The 25,832-nt window shown below is 45.1% G+C and overlaps 2 protein-coding genes across 3 annotated transcripts in view; one reads left to right on the top strand and one right to left on the bottom strand.

Annotated features, from left to right (window-relative positions):
* LOC149347280 (cytochrome P450 3A11-like) overlaps positions 1–25,832 on the bottom strand; it is a 113,501-nt gene that overhangs the window by 34,842 nt on the left and 52,827 nt on the right. For both annotated transcript variants that reach the window (XM_089586973.1, XM_089586974.1), the window contains exons 2-3: positions 19,552–19,771; positions 3,337–3,442 (exon numbers count right to left, since the gene is read on the bottom strand). In XM_089586973.1, coding sequence (XP_089443099.1) covers positions 3,337–3,442; positions 19,552–19,607 — 162 coding nt within the window. In that variant the 5' untranslated portion in view covers positions 19,608–19,771. The remainder of the gene's footprint in view (positions 1–3,336; positions 3,443–19,551; positions 19,772–25,832) is intronic.
* LOC149347281 (uncharacterized) lies at positions 12,550–13,435 on the top strand. Its single transcript, XM_089585546.1, has one exon. It carries the CDS (start codon positions 12,565–12,567, stop codon positions 13,183–13,185), a length of 621 nt encoding a protein of 206 aa, XP_089441672.1. The 5' UTR covers positions 12,550–12,564; the 3' UTR covers positions 13,186–13,435.

The following is a 25,832-nucleotide window of genomic DNA, read 5'->3' as shown; positions in this document are numbered from 1 at the left end:
CGTGTGCTCCTCCGTTATAGCGTCAGGATCACCCAAGGCGCGCCGACGATGAGTGTTAAAAGCATTTCATTCTTAGTAATGAATACTTTTTCTCCTTTAGCAAAGCGACGTGACAGTCGCAACTTCACTCTACACACCAAAAAGCTGAAATAGGTTCGCCTACAAACATAAAATCCTTGCTCAAGGAATACTGTCTAGCGCCGACTCTTTTCCCTCCTCCCGGATGACCACCTGAGTGTGGTGCATGTTAACGCGAGGGCTTCCACTCAGCACATACGATGTCACCGCCATTTAAAGAAGAAAACATTTGGCGCGCGGCTGCCGCTATAGCAGTACTGCAAAAGCACTGCACATGAAAACATTACTGTTCACCAATTGTGTATTGCCTAAGTCAATAAAATGTTAAAAATCCTTTTATAAGTTTCGGGTAAGCTGTGTGAGCAGCCATGAATACGATTAATCAAGGGTTCAAAGTACTACATGGGGAAGGTGCAGGTCATTTGTGTTGGCTGTTACTTACTCTATTCGGGACTGTACAGAGTCGATCACACTTGTCTAGAGCGCTCGAGCGGTGTGCTGAGGAGCAAATAAAGGTAAATCTTATTGCAGCTGCTTTGCTGGGGCTAAGGCCCTGGTGCCTGTGTGGTGCACATGTAATAATAATAATAATAATGCCTTTATTTTTCATCACAAGGATGAGGGAGGCAGAGAGAAAAAGCTAGGGGTGTAGCTTGACGAGCTCTCGCCTCCCCAAAAATAGATATAACTTGTACAGGGAAAATATGCAGACAACATAACAGCATACCGGCAAAACTTAAAAAAAGAAAGAAAAAAAAAGAAAAAAAGAAAAACGTGGCAGTAATACTAACGAAATAAAGGAAGCATGAACAGAACCTATTTTCTGACACAACTGTAACACTTTGTAACGCGTAAAAATCAAACGTAAAGGCAAAATTACACAAAAATTACAAATTGCAAAATTGTAATAACATAAATTTAAACACAATTACAGGAATTACAATTTAGAAGTTACAAAATAACAACCACAAAAATTATACAAAATTACAGAAATTACAATTCAAAGTTACACCCGGTTACATATACTTGAAACAAAGTAGGCTTCTCCCCAGGGCAAGTATTATCAGTGAAATTCAATGCCTTCTTCAGAATTTCGCATTATTTCCACCGGACAGCACCGCTCGAGCGCCCTAGACAGATGTTATCGACTCTGTACACACGCGGAGGGAATCCAGTGCGCAGCGCCAAAAGGAGAAGGACAACAGAGACATCAACACTGCCATGACAAAGCTACTTTCCCAGACATCACTTTTGTTGGACAGTAAAATGTATTGCTCAGTGCGATGCTATGAGTGTGACCTCCAGTCGTTGGTGACGGCATGTTTATGTAGGTGACATTAGATCTACAAGTCTGTATTAGCGCCCTTGATCTTTGTACACCTAATGACTTCTATTTCGTTATTCGTAGTCTGTGTTTTAAAAAGGCCATTATCACTGACTTAATTTCATTAGTAAGAAATTGGGGCACACTCATTTATAACAAAATCAGGTCGCTCTGAGGATATAACCTTGATCTCTGGATTTTGTAGGGCGCCGCTTTATATATCGTCGTATAAAACAGGTGCGCACTGCAGAGGTATAGAAAAACAAGCCCATGATTTTTCGTGGCAGTGGAAACGTTTGACATATTTCAGGACTCGGCCCAACACGCCCACCACTGAATGTAGCCTGTAGTAATCTTCAAATGCCTAAAACTTTTTCTCTATTCTTCTGTATAAGTTAAAGCTGGGCCGACGTAAGTTCCCTAAGACCTAAAATATAAGCTCGACACAAAGATAGGCAAGAAAGAATTTGCAAGGAATACATGGAACCTTAAAAAAAACATCGACTTGAGACGACTGCTTGAGTTCATGAGAAAAACTCGACGCTCTTTGTATGTGTGTACTCGTGTTACCTTTTAAAGGCGGGTGCTCTGTACCAGTCGTTTAATATTACCGCTTCAAACAACTGTTTAAATTCGTAATAATATTAGAGAACTTGAAAAGAATTGTTCTATTTGGACTTGTGCCTGAAAACTTGATCAAATGGACATTTTTCACGCCATTGTATTGTACGTTTCTGCCGCATCATTTAATGATGAACATCTTTGCGAACCTTTCCACATGAGTGCTAGTACCTATTTAACAGCAACAAAGCCACGCCAAACTGAATACAGTTTTTGAGCGTGTAACCGCCACTAACCTGAGGCCTCTAGCCTAGAAGAGACTGCACCCCGAAGTATGTGAATGAGCAGATGCTAAACAAGAAGAAATATATAAACAATATTTCCCGCTGGCGTTCAGGAAAGGATGCTATTCGTTAGGACACGAGCCTGAACTGCGAAGTTGCAGCCTTGGAGCAAAAATCAGTATTAAATGCTACACGGTGGGCGGAAGCAGAGAAACCGTAAGGTTAAGTTGGTTTGCTCAGCCATAGGCCACTTTCTTGTTCTCGCTCTGATAACGATTCGAGGAAAACCTCGAAGCGCCGCAATGGAGCACTTTTAAGGAAAACGAGACTTTGCGGGTTGTTTTGAGTTTTTGGGAAGTTAAAGTATGGGTGGGCTACACAGCCACAGGGAGCTCTGCTTCACCCCACAATGGGACAAAAAATTGGCTGTGGCTTAGCTAAGGTTAAGCCTGGATAAGCGAAAAGCTCTCGATGCTTTTCAGCCAACTCCCAAGATAACACTTCTGGATGGGTGTTTCTGCGCCGTCGGACTGTTGCCTCTTCTTCCATGGCGAGTGTCTGCGCCTGTTCTATATGGGCAAGCGCGCCTTATAGTATACCCCTCCTTTCAAATGCGCACTGCGCACGGCTGCGGCGAAAGGTCAAACGGTGGCAAGGAGGTGAAGCGGCGGCGCACATGCGCAGTAGCGCGCGGCGGCGGCGAAAGGTCAGGCGAAGGAGTCAGCGGCGGCGGCTGCTACGGCAGCCACCTGCACCGTGCATAACGTCACTCCGTTTCGCGCATGCGCATAAGTGGCGAATCTGGCCTCCGGCTCACACGAAGATCGGTGTTGACTAGCCTAGTGAAGTTTTTCGCTTCAAAAATTTCAAAATTCATTTTCTCCCGTCCGACTTAGCGATTTGTTTTCTACCAGCAACAGTGTGCTCAGATTTCCAATTGAGAAACAGCCGCGTCCGTTCCGCCCTCAATATTGCTTCATTAAAGGGTGTAATCGACATGCGTTGAGGGAGTAATCGACATGCGTCACGCGCGCATGCTAGCCCGTAAACGCTTGGCCGACAACTTTATTTCGTTGAAAGATCACCTACCCTTCTCCGAATTTCTAGGAGGTTCCCGAATATAAGGCTTGGCTCCGGACCGGGAACGCCCATTTCTTTGAAGTACGAGAACTTCTTTCTGCGCCATCTGTAGACCCTGAAAGAGAGAGCAAACATGCCACGCTTTCATTACACTACGAAAGACTCCGCGAAGGTCGCATCAGAGAAACAACAACCGCGCCGTTTTTTCGAAAACCCCTTTTTTCGGATTCAGCGTATCCCGGGCGAGGCATCAAATCGCAACGCCAGCACTTTCCGGGATCAAAATACAAAATCAGCATGTTTCTCATCACAGGCTAGGCTCTAAAAGCCTCATTAGCTGAACGCCTGGTCGCTTCAGAAAACTACGTCACAGGTGTTGAGGACAGCATACACATATGATGAAAAAAAAACGATAAACGTTTGGGTGCACAGCACGCAGTCCTTGGGTGTTTTGAAAAAAAAAACCTATGATGGCAGGCACAGCTTGCTGACTGTGATGGTTCCACTAAACGTAGGGTGTTTCCATGCACGCATACTCAAAGCAAATAACAAGTACTATAGTTCCCATCCATGCTTACCTATAAAATCTCCCTCTTGATAAACAGCATAATAAACACTAGCTCCCCCCTTCCGTTAAGCCTTTTTGTCCTACCTTCCCGTAATACAAGACAAGCATCCAATTGTAAAGTTAACTTTCCAAAATGTAGCAATGTATATTGTGAACGCCGGATAGAGTTCGAGCAAAAATATGGAACGGATTGCCCATCGAGGTAAAAGGAGCCAGAAATTTTAAAATGACTTGTAAACTGCATTTCAAGTCTAATCAAATTTAGCCTGCAACTCTTGTTTTGTGAATTCTTGACGCCTCATTTTTCTTGGTGCTTGCTTTTGGTATGTTTTTTTCTTTGTGTTGTGTGTATTCTTTCCTATTTTTGTGCCTTTTGCATTCTGTATTATTCTTGCAGTCTCCCATCTTATTCTTTTTTTTTTTGCTGCGTGTTTTAGTCACCTGCACTATTATGTATATCACGATTAACTCTTTAGTCTTCCGCGCTCTGTGGCTAAACTGCAAGTAATTTTTGTATTGGACCGGTCACTAGCTTTCTAGCTATCCGTCCAAACAGTGTTTGTGTGTATCACCTGTTCTCTCAATAAAGTTTCCATTGCAATTAAAAACTGCTTATATCATATTTATGGTCCGCAAACACCTGCATTCCGGGTACGTATCTTATGCCATAGACGCAATGGGAGACGCCTGAATAAGATACTGATAGGGAAGGCAGATATGTCTCTACGTCCCTCTAATGTAGACAATCACGAGTGGCATTTTGGCATAATAAACGTTAATGCAGTTAACACACCTTCACTTCAACTCATATTCATTCACATATAATATGCGACAATAAGGACAGTAAAAGAATGAAGGGTGCAGTTAGAGGCGCTGCTTCAGCGAGGAGATTATGTCGCATCACCATCTGATCATGGGTGACGTGCAATATTTATCTTCATACTTTTTCTACAAGCGACTATTTTACGTGTTCTGAACTGGTTGCTTTTGTTTTGATTTGTGTTGTTTTTATAATAAACGTCTTGCATTGTTGCAGGCAGGGCGTCAAAATGCTTTGTAACGTTTCAGAACAACGAAAATGCATTCGTAAAATTTATTAAAAATCTTATTCGGCTGGACCGCGGAGGGGCTTTATCATGTGTTCAATTTAATATGCAATCATTCTTTCCGGCGCTGGATTATTCAGAAACTTAGGTTATGCGAAATATATTTACCTATTTGCGATGTTTGAAAAAAGTATGAATGCCAGAGCCTCTAATTTTCTCTTTTGGTAACTAAACATAACCGCTATTTATCTGTTGAAAAGAGACCCGAACTGAGCGCTTGTTGCCGATACGGCTTGTGGTGTAATTACTTTATATATATACGTAATTGGTTTGGTTTGGTTTGGTTTGGTTTGGTTTGGTTTCGTTTGGTTTGGTTTGGTTTGGTTTATGGGGGTTTAACATCCCAAAGCAACTCAAGCTTTGGTGGACGCTGTTGTAAAGGTCTCCAGAAATTTCGACCACCTGGGGTTCTTTAATGTGCATTGACATTGCAAAGTACGCGGGCTTCTAAAATTTCGCCTGCATCGAAATTCGACCGCCATGGCCGGGATCGAACCCGCGTCTTTCGGGTCGGTAGCCGAGCACCATAACCACTGAGCCACCTCATTGTTAAAACGCTGACGATAGGTTGAAGTTGTTCTGCATTGATAGTGTACAATTTTCTAATTAGAAATTTGCTATTTTCATTGCAAAAGGAGATGTATAAGGTAGAAAAGGACAAGCATTAACTACAAATATCCTCAGCGTTGGAGATGCACGCAGTTGAGCTGTGTTCATGCAGTTCCATACGCGCGGTTCCCTGAGACTAGGTTACAGCGCCATTCACGTAAAAATGGTGAGCTCAGAGATGCCTTTGTCTTTAAAAAGGTTCACTTGAATGGAGAGAGAGAGAATATTGCATTTTTAAACCGAATTTTCACACCACAAAAGGCGTTGTTTGCTGCCGTACAAGCACCACCATGTCCAGAAACTGCAAGGTAACGGATTTTTATTAACAAACACAACTGGAAGGAGATAGCCAGTGTACCTCTCATAAACACGAAAGTGCCTTAGAAAAACAAAAATGGTAAGAACTTCAAGAAGCAGCATTGAGGAACTGCGAGTTGCTAAAATAAAATATGAGTTATCACTCTTAAGGACAAATGGTTCTAAGACGTCCGCGTAACAGAGCTTCAAACCATAATACTTGAAGGCGAAATTCTAGAGGCCCGTGTACTGTGCGAAGTCAGTGCACGTGAAAGAACCCCAGGTGGTCGAAATTTCCGGAGCCCTTCACTACGGCGTCCCTCGTAGCCTGAGTTGCTTCGGGACGTCAAAGCCCGATAAACCATACCAAACTAGACAGAACCGGGCTGAAGAATTGTTCGGAGAAGAACTTTATTATATAAAGGGAGTAGTGCTGACGAGGATTGAGCATGCATGATTGGTTTTAAGAGAACTAGATATGGGCTTTGTGTTACTTTGAATATTTATTTCGAATACATTTTATTTTTTCTCCCTCAACTGCGTTTATGTCCGTTCAATTATTCTGACAATGTAACGTTCCAAATCAATCCCACTTATTCGTTTAATTATTCGTATACCGTTCTTGATAAGAATTCAGACGCCGCCAAGCATGGTTAATCGGCGGGTGACGAAGTACAGGAGACCATGACACAGAAGTGTAATTAGAGAGTAAAGTCGTGTCAGTGCTCCTTTGCATTCACTGCCTGCTGGATGTTACTAGCGCTAAAAAAACTCAAAGGACAGCAAGCAGAAACACACAGAACAGACGCTAGCGTCAATCCTGTGTGTTTATGCTCGCTGTCCTTTGTGTGCGTGTTTTTAGCGCTAGTAATATGACGCAGTCAGTGAAGCAGAAGTGTAAGAAACGATGCACTTAAAAAATTTACAACACGGAATACTAAGTTAAAAAAAAACGAAGTCACCGAGGCAATTTCAAAAACGGCAACAGAAACAAGTACGTAGAATCTTTCTTGTGGGTTAAGTAGTAGTTAGAGCCTGGGAACTGTCGAAGTATGTGTTAAGCCCGGAGCCCTTACTCGATTCTGCTCGAGTGGTCGGAACTACCATACCCGGCTTGTTCTGCCGTTTAAAAAGGTTTTGCAGTCAAATAATGAAATTCTAATCTTAGATTGCTCAACCCTGGAGGGTAGGACACAATTGCGGATGTGTTCTTGCAGATAAAAAAAAAGAAAGGATTCAAGAAAAGATAAGCTAGCTCTAGCTACGCTTAGCACGCCGCGGTGGCTCATTGGTTATGGCCACGGTGGTTATGGCGCTCGGCTGCTGACCGGAAAGCCGCGGGTTCGATCCCGGCCGCGGCGGCCGAATTTCGATGAAGGCGAAATTCTAGCGGCCCGTGTGCTGTGCGATGTCAGTGCGCGTTAGCCGCCGCGGTGGCTCAGTGGCTATGGTGCTCGGCTGCTGACCCGAAAGACGCGGGTTCGATCCCGGCCGCGGCGGCTAGAATTTCTTTGGAGGAGAAATTCTAGAGGCCCGTGTACTGTGCGATGTTAGTGCACGTTAAAGAACCCCAGGTGGTCGAAATTTCCGGAGCCCTTCACTACGGCGTCTCTCATAGCCTTAGTCGCTTTGGGACGTTAAACCCCATAAACCAAACCAAACCAATCAGTGCGCGTTAAAGAACCCCAGAGGGTCGAAATTTCTGGAGCCCTTCGCTACGGCGTCGCTCATAGCCTGAGTTTCTTTGGGACGTTAAACCCCAGTGAGCCAAGCTCCGCTTAAATTAGCACAGAGAAGTGTATCGCAAGTAGTGTAACGGTGGTACAGCTTGGTTGTTTGGCCTTACTATAGCTAGTGTGTTTGGTTGTGCTACAGCTAGGTGGTGCGGTAGTGGTGCAGTTAGGTTGTTTGGTGGACCCGACTAGCGGTGTACTGGGAGCAATAGCAGAAAGGCGACTGGCTCTTCTCTTAACTATCGAGCCCTCTATCTCTCGCGGCGTTCCGGCTTTACCCTGTCGGCACGCACACGTTCCCGAGCAATTTCATACCGCCAGATGCGCCTTTACTCTCCTGTGACTCAGCATCATGCGCACGTGCGGCGGCCGGGAACACTTAACTGCGCGCACAGGCACGAGGTCAGCAACCCCCCCCCCCCCCCCCCCCAACCGGAATTTCTATTCTTCATAAAGCAGCATCATGCGGCCGACCTGCACGAAGATCTCGTGACCAGGAGCCACGTATCTGTACTTTGCGGAATGGAGGGACAGGAACGAGCGACGCTAACTTCAGCGCTTCAGCTGAAACAGCTGAAACCAAGAGCATAGCAGACCCCTCTCTGAACGCTAAACGTCAGCATAACACCTCCTAGCTGTTAAAATTCAGAATTGCCTTTCCTGATGTTTGTCTTCCCCTTCACTTCGAGAGAGAGAAAGGAATTTTAATGAGAGGAAAACGAAGGGAGGTCGGGCAGTGGTAGCATGGTCCTGGCCTGCTACTGGCGCTCGGCTGCTGACCCGAAAGACACGGGTTCGATCCCGGCCGCGGCGGTCGCATTTCGACGTAGGCGATGTGATAGAGGCCCGTAGACTGTGCGATGTCAGTGCACGTTAAAGAACCCCAGGTGGTAGAAATTTCCAGAGCCGTTCACTACGGCTTCCTTCATAGCCTGAGTCGCTCTGGGCCGTTAAACCCCCACAAAGAAACTAAACCCTTCAGTTCGTGGCAGAAGACATTTCTTTGTTGATAATCGTTGCCAACTGATAGCGACCGTTGGAAACCACAGTGTTTCTGGGAGTCGGCCGTCCTGGCTAATTACGTTATCCCGGTTACCGTTGTGCCATCAGTCAAAGCGCTGCTAAGCGGTGAGGTGGCCAGGCGTAGGGGGGAGGGGGTGCGACAGAAGGAACGCTGCAGCCTCGGCACTAAAGACAGATAAGAAGGGAGAAACTCTTGTTTAGTTTTTTCTGGTCCGCACGCCTTCGCTGTGTCGTCAGAACTGGACGGTCCGGTGTAAGGTAGCAGGGCCCATGGGGACGGGGGCGACTGTCAACGACCTCCCTTAGTGACGCCTCACGCGCGCATCTTTCTTGGTTCGTCCGAATTACCTAGAAGGATAGCTGACCCCACCATCCTTGCGAGCTTTTTTAAAGAGGACTTCATCCACCGCGTGAATGCCGGGATGATAAGGTTACATTTTTGGCTTGGCTAGTTTTGGGTTGAAAACGTGGATTCTTCCATTGAAGCGGCAGCTGCACCACGATGCTACCTTCTGCCCGAGAAATATATTACTTCTATAATGCGTTGTTCAAATCTCAGATAAACTTGACGCAACTGTTTCGTTTGTGTACAATTTTTTTCGAGTATGCCTTCCAGGTTCGATCCTTTAAAGGGTCTTAGCGCTGCGACTGGATCCATGTTTTCCGCCAAAAATATACAAGCCAAATACAAAACCTCACCCACCCGTCATTGCTCCGCCTACCCACGTGATAAAACTAGCACAGCACCTGTTTTTCGTGTAGGTATTATTTAGAAACTCTACGGTTTTAGTTTGTGGACTGTTGATTACGTTGCTGGAGTCTGCCCCCTTCTCTTATCGGCGCTGACAAGCCTTAATCGCTTGGGTGATGGTGTGTGCCTTCGCGGCCTGTGTAGGGTTACTCTAAACTGTGTGCAAGCTTGTCGTAACCTCGCGGCCGAGCAGAAAGTGAGATGCTTGCCTGAGCGAAGGAGAAGCTAACAGGGTCTAAAAATAAGCCGCAACTTCACAACCATTTTCACAAAGCAGTAGCCTAAATTATTACAGAATTCTACTTGGCTCGTACGAAAGCGGAGTCTTATTCGGTGGTATCGCTTTGTTTGTGTCATGTGTTCCACTTGTAGCAAAGAGGACTGCCTTCTATGTGTTTACAGGTTAAAATTCATTTCCCCTGTTTCATAACCAAATCAGCAATACATCGTATAAGGGAAATTGAACGAACTATTTGCATATATATTTATATTTGGTTTGGTTTGGTTTATTGGGGTTTAACGTCCCGAAGCAACTCAGGCTATGCGGGACGCCGTAGTGAAGGGCTCCGGAAATTTCGACCACCTGGGGTTCTTTAACGTGCGCTCTACACGGGCCTCTAGAATTTCGCCTTCATCGAAATTCAGCCGCCGCTGCCGGGATCGAACCCGCGTCTTTCTGATCAGCAGCCGAGTGCCGTAACCACTGAGCCACCGTGGCGGGGCATTTATATTTGGAATTGCAGTTTGTCGCGATGAGTTTTTATCCTTGCATCGGTTCGCGTTCACGCGGATTGTCCGTTCTGGCCGCTGCTAACACTAAACCTAAGCTCATTTTTTCAGCGCATAGGCTACTTTGTCGCTTTTATTGAAGCCCTCTGCCTAAGACGTTTCTCTCCCATTACAAAGCCTGTAACACTACGCTTTGGCCCATTCTTCTTCACAAAGCATCCAGTGTCGTTTCTATCACCAGTAGCCAACCTATGATGTCTCTCTCTTTCTCTCTCTCTCTCTCTACAAATCTGCGTTACCTGCTTTCTTACTTACCTCTGGTGTGAGCCTTATCGCTCTCATCAATCTCGATCTCACACCAAATCAGGCACAAGCATTAGACTCTTTATTCAAGCAGCATGCCCTTGAATGCTCTACAGAAATGGCCTATAGAGTTTGCATAGAGTTCTTATAGACAATGTTGCCGTCCTGTAGATATTTCCTTTCCTATATTCATAGTCAATAGAATGTCCATAGCAAAATGTCTACTAAAAGTGCATGGCCATGAATTTATAGAATTTCATTAGAGTGTCTGTGGGATTTGTATTGTTATAGACTAGCTTATATGGTTAGTATATAGGAAGTTCATCGAATTTATTGGCAAAAGTCTATGGATGGTCTATAGAGTGTCGAAAGAATTTTTTAGAACGGCGTGCGCTTTCAGTCGGCACTATTTCTGCCGCTCTGGGCTAAACACGCACAGCCATATTTGCCGTCGAAATTGACGATTCCCGAATCGTTCGTCACCGCTCGCACCGCCCGTCTTCTTCCAAATGCAAGATTATCGAGCATTATCACCAGAATTTTCCTTCTGCGACAAAATCTTGCTCATCCGTTCAATTTGGTACACATTCGACAACTCAAGTCGGACAGTAGAGGAAATCCCGTAGGGCAAGGTTGATCGCCACGCAACATATCTTCTCTGTAAAAGCCGTCGCGGCATACTTCTATATCTTTCTTTGAACATACTTCAAAAACGTACGCAATGTTCTCCCAAAGCGTGAACACGTTTCTAAGCTTGTCTTGTCATCTAGAAGGACATGCCTAATGTTTCTGACTAAAACATAGCTAACTGATGACGCCACTGATGGCGAAGTTTTGACCAATTTGGTAACTTTGAACGGATTTAGTAAGGGTCGAAAAGGCTTCGCGGAGGAGTGTTCTGGCTTCTACTATTAAAATTTTCCTTGTTCACTTATTAACATGAAATCGGGGCTTGAAATATTGTGGTTAGTCTGCTAATTTACACTTCTAACCGTCGTACTTGGCGCCCGCTGGAGACCTGCTCATCAGCAGTCCCATTTTTTGGCAGGACGTTAACGACAACCTAAATTAACTCACTGCTGTATATTCTAATACGAATTCTTCTAATACGGAAACGAATTCTAATCCGAAAACGAGACAGGTTCAACCAATGACTGATGGGACTAAATCCGGTTAAATGCAAACACGCGTCATTTACGCACAAACGTAATCCCCCTTAATTCCGTTGCATAATCTCTCACGTCGAAGTAGAATGAACTAAGTCTAGGCAACACCTGGGGTAACTTTGTGTAATGATCTAGCTTGGACAGCGCACGTCGCTAACATTACGTGATCAGCAAACAGAACCTTCGAATTCTTAAAATGTCGTCTGCGCTATGCACCACAAAACCTAAACCCCACCGGCACAGCTAATGGGCCCAATGTTAAAAGTGTATTGGCACCGGCCGGTCTTATAAAGGGCCATAGTAAAACCATCTTTTCCAATATTGGGTCAATTATCTGTGCTTCTTGGGAGATTGTTGGCGTACAAGTCACTTGCCTGATTTAAGCTGGAATATGCATCAGCCACCCGTAGCCTTAACCAAATATTCCCACGGAATTCGCAGCAATCCAGGCAGCCTTCGCAACCAGGCAGAGGCTAACCGCCTTCTTCGTTCGTTGCAGAAATGCGCGTTTTGAGGAGCGGAATCCGAAGCTGCTACCGTCACCGCTGGTGGAACCTACACGTGTCCACGGATCGTCCCCCTCCCTCCCTTCTCTACTGGCAAGCCGCACCTGCGCACTACTGTCCGATATCAACGGCGTCCCCTATATAACCGCAGCACGACGGTCCCCACACCATTCACGGAGCAATCCAGGCAGCCTTCGCAACAAGGCAGATGCTAACCGCCTTCTTCGTTCGTTGCAGGTGTGTATCCTGTATCTTTAATTACAAACATCGATCTTAGGCTACTGGATTGCTCCGTTCGTGTTTGTGTCCAGCATGGGTGATAAGCCATAAAATAACTTGTAAAGGCTATGACTGATTTGAGTGCACAGTTTGACTCTAAGCAAAGTGAACTAAAGCATGATTTAAAGCATCTGATTGAATCTGAAATGGAATCTGTCAAAACTTCAATGGGCTTTATCAATGAAAAGTTCGAAGAATTTAGAACAGAGATCTCTGAGCTCAAAAAGACCCTGTCTGACGTGAAAAACGTAAGCCAGGAAATGAAAAAAGAAAACAACCGACTCACAAATGAAGTGAAAACTCTCAGGCACGAATTAACTGAACTGCGGCAGTGCAGTAGAAGAAATAACCTTGAAATCAAAGGCATCCCTCCAGCACCCAGTGAAAATCTGATTTCAGTGATGACATCGATCTGTCATCTCCTGAGCACCAAGTTCGATGAATCCGATGTTGAAGCTATCCATCGTGTGCCCTCAAAAAACAAGGATGAACCCAACATCATTGTTAAGTTTGCTTCCAGGAAAGTGAGACACAGCATTCTGAAAACAGCGAAAAAGCAACGGCTGAACACTACACTTCTGAGCTATGACGATCACGAGAATCCCGTGTTCATCAACGAACATTTGTGCCCGGCAAACAAAATTTTGCTAGGTAAAGCACGGAAAGCCAAAAAGGAAAAACAATGGAAACACACATGGGTATCAGATGGCAAGATCCTGATGGGCAAGACAGATACCTCGCATGTTCTACATATAACCTGTGACGATGATCTTGCTCAGGTAGTCTAGAAACATGGCCTTTTCCGTTGAGGAAATCAGTGCTAAGTGGCACGAGAGCGAAAACCTTTCCATTTTTCATTGCAATGTCCGCAGCATAAATAAAAATCTAGACCAACTCACTGTACATTTATCGCAACATTCTTTCCAGTATGATCTTATCGCTGTAACTGAAACCTGGCTTAAGAAAGGAGAAATACCGTACATACCGGGTTACACAACGCTATCTTTACCAAGAGATAGCACCGCACGAGGGGGTGGCGTTGCTCTTTTTATAAAAAACAGCATACATTATCAACAACTCTCAGATTCCTCTCTCAGCTCTAAAACCACGGAAGCACTTTTTATTCGCCTTAAGACAGACGTCTTAATAGGCGTGGTATATCGTCCGCCAAACACGTGCACAAGTCAGTTCGTATCTGATATGGAGTCCATTCTGGTTCCTCTGATGTCTTTTAATAATCAGTTAGCAATAGTTGGTGATTTCAATATTGACTTATCAAAGGATGACTGTCCAGATTATATTTTCTTACTGGAATCGTTCAACCTCAAGGACGTTATCAATGTGCCCACTAGAATTAAACATCAGTCTGCAACAATTATTGATCACATCTTATGTAACCGTGATATGGATGCCTGTGCTGGTGTTTGTAACCAAAACATTGCTGATCACTGTTCAACTTTTCTGTTCCTGCCACGGTCGGGTATCGATTGTACTTGCCCTACTCATACCAATGTATTTTCACGGGTGGACTACGCGCATGTCAGGCGTTTGCTCGAATCTATTCATTTCGAAAATCTGTGTCACAGTGACGTTCACACAGAATTTGCTAACTTCGTATCTGCTGTTTCCGATGCAATTACTAAGTCAACGCTGAAGTTTTCTCGGCGCAACTATAAACATGCCATATGTCCTTGGATTACTGAGGAAATACTCACAGTATTGAAAAAAAAGGATTCATACTACAATAAGCTCGAAAACAACAGAACAAATGCTTATTACTTGAAACAGTTTAAGTATTACAGAAACAAATCCGTAGCGCTGATGAGAAAATCAAAGAAATTGTATTATACTAATTTGGTTAATCGTGAAGGAAATGACACTAAGCAAGTATGGAAGATTGTAGGAGAAGTTACGGGAACAGTTAAAAGAAAACAGATCGTTCCTGACAACTTGTCAATAGAGACTGCAGACCAGTTTAATCAGTTCTTCACAACCTATGGTCAGAGCAGTGCGCAACCTACTTCCTTAGCTTCAGTGACATCCGGCATACCTCGATGTATTAATAATGAATTCAGTTTCTCGACCATTACTAGCGATGAAGTTGCAAGTGTTGTGGCGAACATGCCCACGAATAAAGCGGCCGGGCAAGACGGCATAATGGCTAAGGTAATCAAGGACAACATTGATTTGTTGTGTGCTCCTTTGTGCAGAATATTCAATCACGCGATACACTCTAGCTTATACCCCGGTACTTTAAAAGTTGCAAAAGTTGTTCCGATATTTAAAACTGGTGACCCTAACAACCCGTCTAGTTACAGGCCAATATCTGTACTGAGTGTCGTCAATACCATTTTTGAAAAATTAATTGCTTTCCAACTGAAAACCTTTCTTGATGCTAATCACATTATTTATCCTCAGCAACTCGGATTTGTTTCTAGCAGGTCCACGTCCACGGCTGTAGTTACTCTATCACAGGTTATCCTATCTGCTCTTCATAACCATAATGTTGCTGTAAGCGTATTTATAGGCATCAAAAAAAGCTTTCGACACAGTCTCACACTCCATTCTTTTAATGAAACTGGAAGCATATGGTGTGCGTAGCGGGGCACTTGAATTCTTTAAAAGTTATCTTTCTTCACGACAGCAGCAAGTTGTCCTCAAACAGTTCAAGTCTGCATACCAAACTGTTACGTGTGGTGTACCCCAGGGGTCAGTTCTGGGACCGCTTTTATTTTCACTCTTTATTAATGACCTCCCCAATGCAATACAGTGTTCTCAAATTTTGATGTATGCGGATGACACTGCACTTATCTTTACTGGCAACTCACTTGAGTCAATAGAAAATCCTATTAACAATGAACTCCAAAGTATCTCGACCTGGTTTCGTAATAATCATCTAACTTTAAACACTGAAAAAACTAAATATGTTATTTTTCGTTCAAAACAAAAGTGTATTGAATCAAGTGATTTTTCTATATGTGTTGACAACAATGTTATTGATAGTGTGTCGTCTTTTAAATATTTAGGGGTCATATTTGACTGCCACTTGTCTTGGAAGGAACAGGTGCACAGTGTGTGTAAAAAGGTTGCGTACGGTTGTTTTACCTTGGCTAAGGCACGGCGGCACTTTCCACCTGCTATTCTTAGATCACTGTATTTTTCATTATGTCACAGCCATCTCAGTTATTGCAGTGAATCATGGGGAATCACATACAAAACGTATTTATCACCATTGCTAAGGCTACAAAAACGTGCCTTGAAAACCATGGGATTACCTTCTTCGAATAGTTCTAACAATAACATTTTTGACGCAATGAAAATCATGTCATTCCCAACCTTACGCGATTACAAAATAGCTCTTATGGTTAATAATATTATACCCCTTACCTCTTGGTGCATTCAGTATTCCCGTCCGCAACACTAGACAAGCCAGCAATGGCAATTTTAACCTTCCTATTTGCCATAATGCGTACGGAGAAAGACGAATAGAATTTACAGGAGCGAAAATTTGGAACTCGTTGCCAATTGAAATAAAGCAAGCTAGGAATTTCAATCTGACATGCAAGAAACATTTTTTGGGAATGGAAGCAAGGCTACAAAGTTAGTTTTTCTTCAATGTGTTTGTGATTGCTGTCCTATATGTTATTTTGTATTGGACCGCTTACTAGCCTCATTGGCTATCGGTCCAAATATCGGTGTATACATTTTGTTTGTGTTACTCAATAAAGACTTCTTGATTCTTCTTGATTCTTCTAGTATAAGTAAAGAATCGAGCCAATAGATTAATTTATTCATGTTATTGATACAATGTGAGAATGTCATCGCCAACAGCCGAGTCCGGCCAAAAAAGCTTTGCTTCCAGCCGTCTTCCAGTCTGCGCATATTTCATAAGTATTTTTAACAGCTGAATTCTTCATCCGCCCTACATTCATCCACTGGCACTCATTTCAATCCGCATTATTTATCCCCTTAAAGTTGTCCCGTCACGTGCGCATGCAATGTTTTTACATCATTCCTTCCCCTCTCAGTCTTGGACTCGAACAACCTTCCACAGAACGTCGCCGCAATCCCATGCCCATCACCTTTGTAAACTATACAGAACACACATCATTCCTTCCCCTCTCAGTCTTGGACTCGAACAACCTTCCACAGAACGTCGCCGCAATCCCATGCCCATCACCTTTGTAAACTATGCAGAACACACATCATTCCTTCCCCTCTCAGTCTTGGACTCGAACAACCTTCCACAGAACGTCGCCGCAATCCCATGCCCATCACCTTTGTAAACTATACAGAACACACATCATTCCTTCCCCTCTCAGTCTTGGACTCGAACAACCTTCCACAGAACGTCGCCGCAACCCCATGCCCATCACCTTTGTAAACTATGCAGAACACACATCATTCCTTCCCCTCTCAGTCTTGGACTCGAACAACCTTCCACAGAACGTCGCCGCAATCCCATGCGCATCACCTTTGTAAACTATACAGAACACACATCATTCCTTCCCCTCTCAGTCTTGGACTCGAACAACCTTCCACAGAACGTCGCCGCAGTCCCATGCCCATCACCTTTGTAAACTATACAGAACACACATCATTCCTTCCCCTCTCAGTCTTGGACTCGAACAACCTTCCACAGAACGTCGCCGCAATCCCATGCCCATCACCTTTATAAACTATGCAGAACACAAATCATTCCTTCCCCTCTCAGTCTTGGACTCGAACAACCTTCCACAGAAGGTCGCGGCAATCACCTGCCCTTCACTTTTGTAAACTATGCAGCACACACATGTAAATGGGAATACGTGTGCGCCTAAATCGTTCTGCATCTGTAGTTCATTCATTTTTCTTATGTTGCCCATGCTGTATCTAACGTCTCAATACCTTTAAGACAATAAATTTATATGAAACTCATGTCACTATGACGTTTAACCAAAAACATTACACCTCCACTGTCCAGTCCCTGGTCTTCACCCAATATGTTACTGTTAAAGAAAGACGTCTCGGACGTTTTTATGTAGACTTCCGTTTGCCCAGAAAGATAACTCACAGGAATTGCGCTCTCGACGAAGGCGAAGATGGGTGAGAACGATGAATACTCGCGCATGAAGATGGGGCTGACGCATAGTACTAACCAGTAACAGTACATACATCTTGCAAACAAATCGTCAGCGAAAAATCCCAATAGATGCCACATGAAGGTTCGTCTTTAAAGGTCTTAACAATCATGCACTTTTCCAGCTTTCCAAGGCACGTATACACTATCACAATGGTTTGGTTTATGGGGGTTTAAACTTCCAAGGCAACTCAGGCGATGAGTGACACCGTAGTGAATGGCTCCTGAAATTTCCACCACCTAGGGTTCTTTACCACGCACTGACATCGCACAACACGCGGGCTTCTGACATTTAGCCTCCATCGAAACGCGACCGCCAGGGCCAGGATCTAACCCGCGACTTTTAGGTCAACAGCCAAGCGCCGTAACCACTAAGCCACGGCGGCGGTAGACTATTCGTACTTTTCACCAACGATAGCCCCCGATGCGGTTTATTTCCGAAGCGTTCGACCGGTGATCAATGTTCGCAGTGCAAGCAGCTACCCATCGCGCTATGAACTTGCCGGATCGAAAAGTGAAAAGCAATAGTTTGTGTAGTGTCTTCTGCATAAATCGTGCAGTGTGCGGTGAAATGAGCCTGCACAGTTCCCTTAAGCATGTACAGTGCCACGTCTAGAAAGATTTCCTCTTGCGTTACCTCGGTGAGTTAGTCGCAATAGCGTGACCGATTAAGCCATACCTTGGTCGTCCAGAGCTCTATAACAAGATATAGAATTCGTTCAATTAGGGATCTGACACCTGTGCGACCACGGCTGAAGGCCAGCACCGTATTGTCGCTGCAGGTTAACGTGCACTCTCAGGACATGCTATCAAGAATGCGAAAAAAAGAAGCAAGGCACAAGCCAGCTAGATAGGTTGAAGATGTTTTAAACGTTTGGTTTGAGTGAAGAGTTGAAGATGTTCTGACTGTGGTACTCATAAAATAATTCAATGTAGCGGGTCCTTTTGCACAGTAATGTTTTACGAAGCGTTCTGTATTTTGCTCTCGCTATCATGTTCAAGAGTTTTTGTAGATAGCGCGAGGTTAAAGCAGTACATTAGTGCCGACGTAGCTAAATCTGCAATTTACGATTTACATTGCGAACCCCATATATAGGCTGCAAGAATGTTTTTTTTTTTAAACTTTGTTAACTAGATTGTCCGCGCCCGCCGGAGAAACGTGCGCGACCAGCGCATAAAAATGTATGTGCGCCCACAGCGGAGGTGTCAGCCTCATAATAGAACAAGCGCAGAGAATTTCGTGCCATATCGGCGATTTTGAAAGGAAGTGCACTGTCCGCACCAGTAGATTGTCCGAAAAGCACAAAATACAGCTTTTAAACATAGACAGCCCGCGGACTGTACAGAGGAAATTACTGTAGATTGAAGCCATTTAGTTAGCCATACACGTTAAAAACATTCATCGCATTGTAATGCAACAGAGGACCGAAAAGAGGCGCATGTAAGTGTTTACTTCGTCCCCTGCCTTCCTCTGCGTTGTAAGGTCTCAGATAGTTAGAGGATCACATGGCTGCACTAAAAGGTGTCTCATCCTCTACGACACACCTTCGTGTTTCTTAAGAGAGCGTCAGAATCGTTCCGACAAACGCAATGAAGTCGGGAGCTGCACGCTCCTTCATATGCATGTGCTCCCTGGCACCTCCGTCACTGCTCCGTTCTCCATGATGACGATGCCGTAGCGCCAACTATAGGAGCTGAAAAGTGCGAATCACAAGGCAATTCCCGTAAAGAGGAGCATCTTAGTTCTCTTTGTCAACATTGTACAATATAACATTCTTAGGCTTGCATCGTTTTAGGAACCGCAGTCCAGTTCGTCGTTATACGTACTCTTTGCAGCTTTCCCTTCTGAACAATTATGAAAAATAACTGAAAATGACAAAACAACCTTATCCACTTCCAGCATGAAATGTCTTGATTTTGTAGCATCGTATGTAGGACCACCCATTGCGGCCCGCTCTTTAAGGATGAAAGCGAGAGTTCACGTTTTCGACTCCTAGAGGCGAGGAGTAAAGAGATCAAAGTGATATATACTCACGCGTATGAAGCCCAGAGGACGGTTACCACGGACGCCGCTGCAATGCCGCTGATCATTGTTCGTTATTTCTTATCGAATGGTTTAGCAGTCCTGTCGAGGACGCCACTGGTGCTGTGCCTCTACGATCCACAACCAGGTGGGCGTCTGTAGCTTACACTTGTGTTCCGCAGTGTTGGAAAGTAAACTGGGTGCTCGACAGCAGCTGCACTTGTGCACATGCCTACGCAGCGAAAAAGAAGGAAATGCGTAAGAATTACAAAATGGTTAAACCGGAGGCGCGCGCGCGTTGTGCCCTCTATCGGCTGCTGTCGATGCTAAGTAATGGAGTTAAAAGAGAAGTTTACCAAATAAGGGACAGCCGTTCTGGAAATAATACAACACACTTGCTTTTTGACGCCCTTGAAGCATCCTTCGCTGACAGCGTTGGCTGTGTCGCCCCTTACGCGAACTTGACAAATTGCCTAAATGATGTTAGAATGCGTGGAAGGCTACAGAGACTTCCTTTTCGAGACCTTAGTTGCGGTGCTGTCTTACTGTTCCTGTTTGTCTTAACAGCGGCTTGATAATTTTTTTGAGCTTAAGTTGCTCATGAAACATTGCTTCAAATTGTTGGGTATTAGGCCCAGTCGTTCTCGCATGCAAATCTCTCGATACCAAGCAAGTGCCACTCAAAGCAGAAAAAATTAAGGGTAAGGCTTAATCAAGATGATATGCCAAGGATTAATACTTTCGAACAAAAGTCACCTGAAAACATACTCTATAACGTACACGTACAGGTGGGGGGGGAGCGGGCAGCCTGAACCCTTTCCTCTCTGCTGCGCTCCTGACTCAGACATCACATCTGTTTCGCCAGCAAGCGCTTACAACCATTCCATCGCTCAGGAATGCGTTGCCATAAAAAAATATCGCTTATGTCGAAAAAAAATGGTAGTCTGAAAAAAATGGTGCCCGAAAGCATGTGTTTGGTCTGACTGGCTCATTGTTTTACTTTTCTGGGTCGTCGACACGTGTGGCGACGATATTAGACTCAGGTTAAACTCTGAATGAGGTAAAGTAGATCTGATCTGTCCGCAACGCAGATGAAAGTCGATGAAGGTGACGATGTGCTGTGCAAAGCGCGAGACTGCGTTGCAGTCTAACATGTGTCATCGTTTTTGAGGCCACAACAACACGAGGCATGATCAGCTGCGGCGATAGCATTGCGCTCTCGTGCAGTGGCCAACGAAGCAGTCCTGTTCGCGCCAAGGTCAACGTGAGTGCCAAGGCTTCAGCGATGGCCCGGTTTCTGCAGCCTAGGCCGTGAAGTAGAGCTTCCGCTCTGAAAGCAACCAGGTGCACTACCTGCTCACGGCCTGCAAGCGTTCCCGAAAAAAAATTTCTTCCCCAAGGTTGAGTGCAGAAGAGTTGCAAGGAAACAACACTGCCAAGAGAGCAAAAATAATCCAAACACACTGGCAACCTTCTGTATGTTATCACACAGTGTTATCACTGTGTGTTGTCGCTTTCAGCGCTATAATCTCGTCGCGCTACTGCTGTGTTTCATTAATCCTGCTCGCAAAGATACACGATACAACTGGAACATGGAAGCATACGTACTGCAAGCCTTGTATATAGAGCGAACAACGCAATGGTGCATGCGCTATGAAGGTGCGTTATGAATTAGGAGACAAAAATTAGCGCACACGTCATGAAAAGAACATGGGAGGACCCTTAAGCTTCGCCTTTAAAAGCAGAACGCGACAGTCTTATGGGACCGCCACCGCTAATCGACAGCCGCTATTGTCCCTGGCCGCTAATCGACCAGCCTATAATCGACCAGCCTATAATCGACCAGCCTGTAATCGACCAGCCTGTAATCGACCAGCCTGTAATCGACCAGCCTATAATCGACCATAATCGGCCTATAATCGAGCCGCGCGGGCGGGGGTTGTCGTCGTCACCTTCGGCGTCGAACGGGATCGCTGCGCTCCTCGGAGGACTCCGTGACGTATGGAAATTTCCGCCAGTCAGACGAGACCTAATGCCGAGGTAGTACCGCATCACCCCGTGACGGCACACTCAACGGACCCGCGGCGCGTTCATACCTCTCTTTCCTCAAACAGGGATGCCCTAAGCACACCTTACTCATCGCTGCATCACGCATACACACGCATCAAACTGTTCAAGTGCAATGAACCATATCTGAAATCGAATTAATCTGGTTGAATTGCCTAATTAGTAATTCATCATCATCATCAGCCTGATTATGCCCACTGCAGGGCAAAGGCCTCTCTTGTGTCTCTCCAATTAAACCTGTCCTTTGCCAGGAGCGACCACCGTATCCCCGCAAACTTCTTAATCTCATCCGCCCATCTATCTTTCTGCCGCCCCCTGCTACGCTTGCCTTCTTTAGGAATCCACTCCGTTACCCTTAAGGACCACCGGTTATCTTGCCTTCGCATTACATGCCCTGCCCAAGCCCATTTCTTCCTCTTGATTTTTACTAGGATGACATTAACCCGCGTCTGTTCCCTCACCCACTCCGCCCGCTCTCGATATGTTAACGTTACACCTATCATTTTTCTTTCCATGGCTCGCTGCGTTGTCCTTAACTTAAGCTGAGCCATCTGTGTTGGCCTCCACGTTTTTGCACCATAGGTGAGTACCGGTAAAATATAGCTGTCGTAGACTTTCCTCTTCAGGGATATTGGCAAACTGCCATTCATGATCTGAGAGAACCTGTCATATGCGCTCCACCCCATTCTTATTCTTCTAGTTATTTCCCTCTCATGATCCGGATCAGTAATTCACATACTCATAATTACCTACGCAAGCATCAGTACATGTCCTTGACAGTTGGCAAGCGCTTCGAAGAAGAGTGTGGCAAATTATACTACGTCATTTCGAGGCTATCGCTTTAAAATGCCGCGGTGAATGCATGTTGTGTAGCCGGACATATCCCCAAAAGACGCTGCTATCACCTAGATGTTTCCCAGAATAGCGCTAGCTTCTCTTGTAGTCCGACATGCTGCCTCGTGCGCTACGTGTACTCCAAAATACTTCGTTCAAACGACCGTAAGCTTACATTGAAGACAGTCTTCAAACAGCAGAATAACTGAACTGTGCACTGTATCAAACGACTACTTACGCACATAGGTGGCGCCTGTGGACGCCGGAGTACTGAGAGTTACTGAGGTATGCTGTACCGAGAGGTATTTGGAAAGGATTAATGGTGCCGAGACTTATTTCATGAATGCAGTTCTGTGCTTAAGAGCAGATGTTCAGGTGAGATTAGCAGTAAATCAGAGAGCTATTGGAAGATCAGCACTAGGTAGCCACGGCAAAACTACAAACGATGCAGCAGAAGGGGATATGGGCTGAGCATAAAAAAATAGTTCGAAGCATGGAAAGCTAAGAATAAAATACTATTTGAAGAACGCCTGAGGAAATTGGACGATAACAGGTGGGCAGCTGAGGTATTTAAATACTTATACAGAAAGAGTGCTGGCTCACAATGGCATAAAAAACAAGGAACCTAACCAGTAAGCATGCAGGACACAAGGACGGAGAAAGAAATAGCATTAAACGACAAGTAAAAAAACGCGGAAGGTAAAAAATGGATTAAGTCAATGGAAAAGAAGCAGAGTGGATAACTATATCGATACTGGAAAAGGCAGATCAGGAAGGAACTGTTCTATGATAACTCAAGAGGCAGTGCCCTACTCTTTAAAGCTAGGTCAGGGTGCCTTAGAAAGCACAGCTAGAGAATAAAATTTAATGGAGATGACGACGCATGTGCAGTGTGTGGTAAATCTGTAAAAGCAATTGAACACCTCATAGTCAAATGAGATATTATCCATCCAGATATATATGCAAGCACAGTCACTCTACCTAAGCGGCCCTAGGATATAAAGGCAACAATGGTCTTGTAATCAAAGCAATGGCGCCAGGATCGCGCGCAGCTGGAGCAGCGTGCTGCCCCGGCTGCGGAGCTGGTTACGACGGACAACGGCGACGTCGCGAAACGCAGGGACGGGCGCCAAAGAGCTGCGCTATAAATTACGAACATGGTGGCAACTGCCACCACCCCGCTTCAAAGGAGACGCTCCTACCTTCAATCCATGCCGTACATCGTCGGCGCCATTGTATGCTGCGCCGTGTACTGCCGTGCATGGTTCTCTTTCATGCGGTCTGCATGGCGTTTGAGAACTGCTTTTCCAGGTAATGTTGTCTAGGATGACTAGTTTGAAAGACAGTATCAGTGAGCAAAGGTAGCGCAGGCAGAATCATGTCGGGCTACACGAGAAGCTTGCTCGATTCGGGGTAGCACCCAGCGGATAGAGCGCCTATTGAGAGTATGTCCAGCTTCACAGCGCACCTTTATCGTGGAATTTCATCAACATAGTTTCCAAATGACGAAGGGAACTTTGTCACACCCTACTTCCAAGCAGACACCTGCTGTTAACGAAAAGAGAAATATAATTTGGTAAGCTTTACTTGCATGTGTTTCGAAAGGCGGCCCAGCCGCCTCATACTTCTACAGGACAGAGAATCCCATGCGCTCGTGCTTCATTTCCCCCCACCGTCTCTCATGCTTTCACCCCAACTTTCCTCCTGAATGCAACACCTGTGGCGTGCCAATATCCACACTTTTCCACTACCCTTGGGAATGTCCTTCCCCAAAGGCAGTATCCCCCATCCCTAATCCCACTCTTCTAATAGAGAGTTTTAGAATAGCGTAGTGGCGAATAGGGTGATCCTATCCGCATGCGCTTGGCGTTAGGGGAACGGGTTCACGTTTTCTGTCAATAGAATAGGGACGCGGATGGTCGCTTTGCGTTGCTTGAAGGCAGCGCCATAACGGCGCTGCCTTTGAGAACAAATAAGTTAATATATATACTGTACTTTTTTCACTGTGTAAATAAAACGACATGCAAACTGTTACAGTTACCAATTTATACTTAGGAAATGCGAAAAATGATGCAAATATTTCTTTTATAATGCGGACATGTTCAGTTGGAGCCAAGTCTATCCACACAAGATCAAAATTCCAAACCTGTTTGTGGAGATCAGTAGTTCGAACCTCGCGCGCTTTCTGACGTCAGTCGACGCGTCCCCGCTAAGCATAGCAGCTCTGTAAACACAGAAGCAATCTGAAAATTTGGCGCGTTTTATCTTTAAAATTTTGTTGTTCAGGCAACTTCAGCCAAAGCGAAAGCCTCGTGCGCCTTTAGTTTGCCGTGAGCGTGAGCCACAGAGTAGCGGCAACGAAGAATCGGTGATGAAGCGAGAGGGACCGCATCGATGGGCTCCGCCATGTTGGCCCAACGTAAAGCGGTTTTGGGGCGCACGCTATTTCGCCGATTTAGCGTTAGCGTCGCCCACTCACCCAAACACCCAAGGGCCAATAGCGTTCTGCGCATGCGCAGTAGCGTGCCGCTATTCTCCTATGACCCAAAGCGATAGGGTGACCCTGTACTAAAATTCTCTATTCTTCCTGGGAGGCTGCTTTACGGACCGCTAAGCCCGCCGGCCAGAAATGGCTGGTGGATCGGGCTTTACGTGAAGCACAAGACCGTGGACTCCTGGACCAGTAGGGGACCACCCTGGAAGAATGTGTGTGTGTGTGTGTGTGTGTGTGTGTGTGTGTGTGTGTGTGTGTTTCCCTCCATGCGCTCGTTTCGCGGCGCTTCAAATGTGCGTCGCCTTCGAAATGGTGTTTCGTACTTTCATATCCTGTTCTAGGATGAATTTGGCCATTCTTCACGAAAGAATGACACCACAGGTGTACTGTTATAAATATCAATTATTTCTACAACAACGTGTTAATAATATCTCCTTGCCATTTAATACCTAGTATTTTCTTCAGAAATAGCCACTTAGTCTTTTCGTAACCCATTAGATGCTAATTTGTATCCGGCTGGGGCGAGCGTGGGGTGGGGACGACATTTTGAACATTTAAGGTTTTTATACTTAATTTCCCGAAATCTTCTACAACTAAAAGCCTGTACGGGTGCTCGACAGCTAAATAGGCGCGCGGGAGGAAGAAACGTGTTGAAACTGTGCTTCTAAAGCAAAAGCGGCAATTCTGGTTTCCAGGTGTAGAAAAGTGTTTCTCCGAGACGACGCTTGGTTCTTCCACTGAGCTGTGTGAGGAGTCCTAGTTCATTGTCACAGAAAGCAGTCGCCTTCAGCTACTACCCTAAAGAAATTATTGTCCAATCCCTCATGTCGCATCAGACACACATGTGCAAAGCAGCTGTCATGTGGTACTTTGCGGGCACTGAGGTAAGTATAGCAAG

Source organism: Amblyomma mixtum, chromosome 4 (genome assembly GCF_055824585.1).
Source record: "Amblyomma mixtum isolate Tamu chromosome 4, ASM5582458v1, whole genome shotgun sequence".
In the NCBI taxonomy this organism is placed as follows: Eukaryota; Metazoa; Arthropoda; class Arachnida; order Ixodida; family Ixodidae; genus Amblyomma; species Amblyomma mixtum.
The sequence above is the reverse complement of the archived record's forward strand: the minus strand, read 5'-3'. Positions and strand labels throughout refer to the sequence as shown.

Bases quoted from the DNA above. Each gene is read 5' to 3' on its own strand.
- LOC149347281 (XM_089585546.1), top strand. From the start codon at position 12,565: ATGGGCTTTATCAATGAAAAGTTCGAAGAATTTAGAACAGAGATCTCT.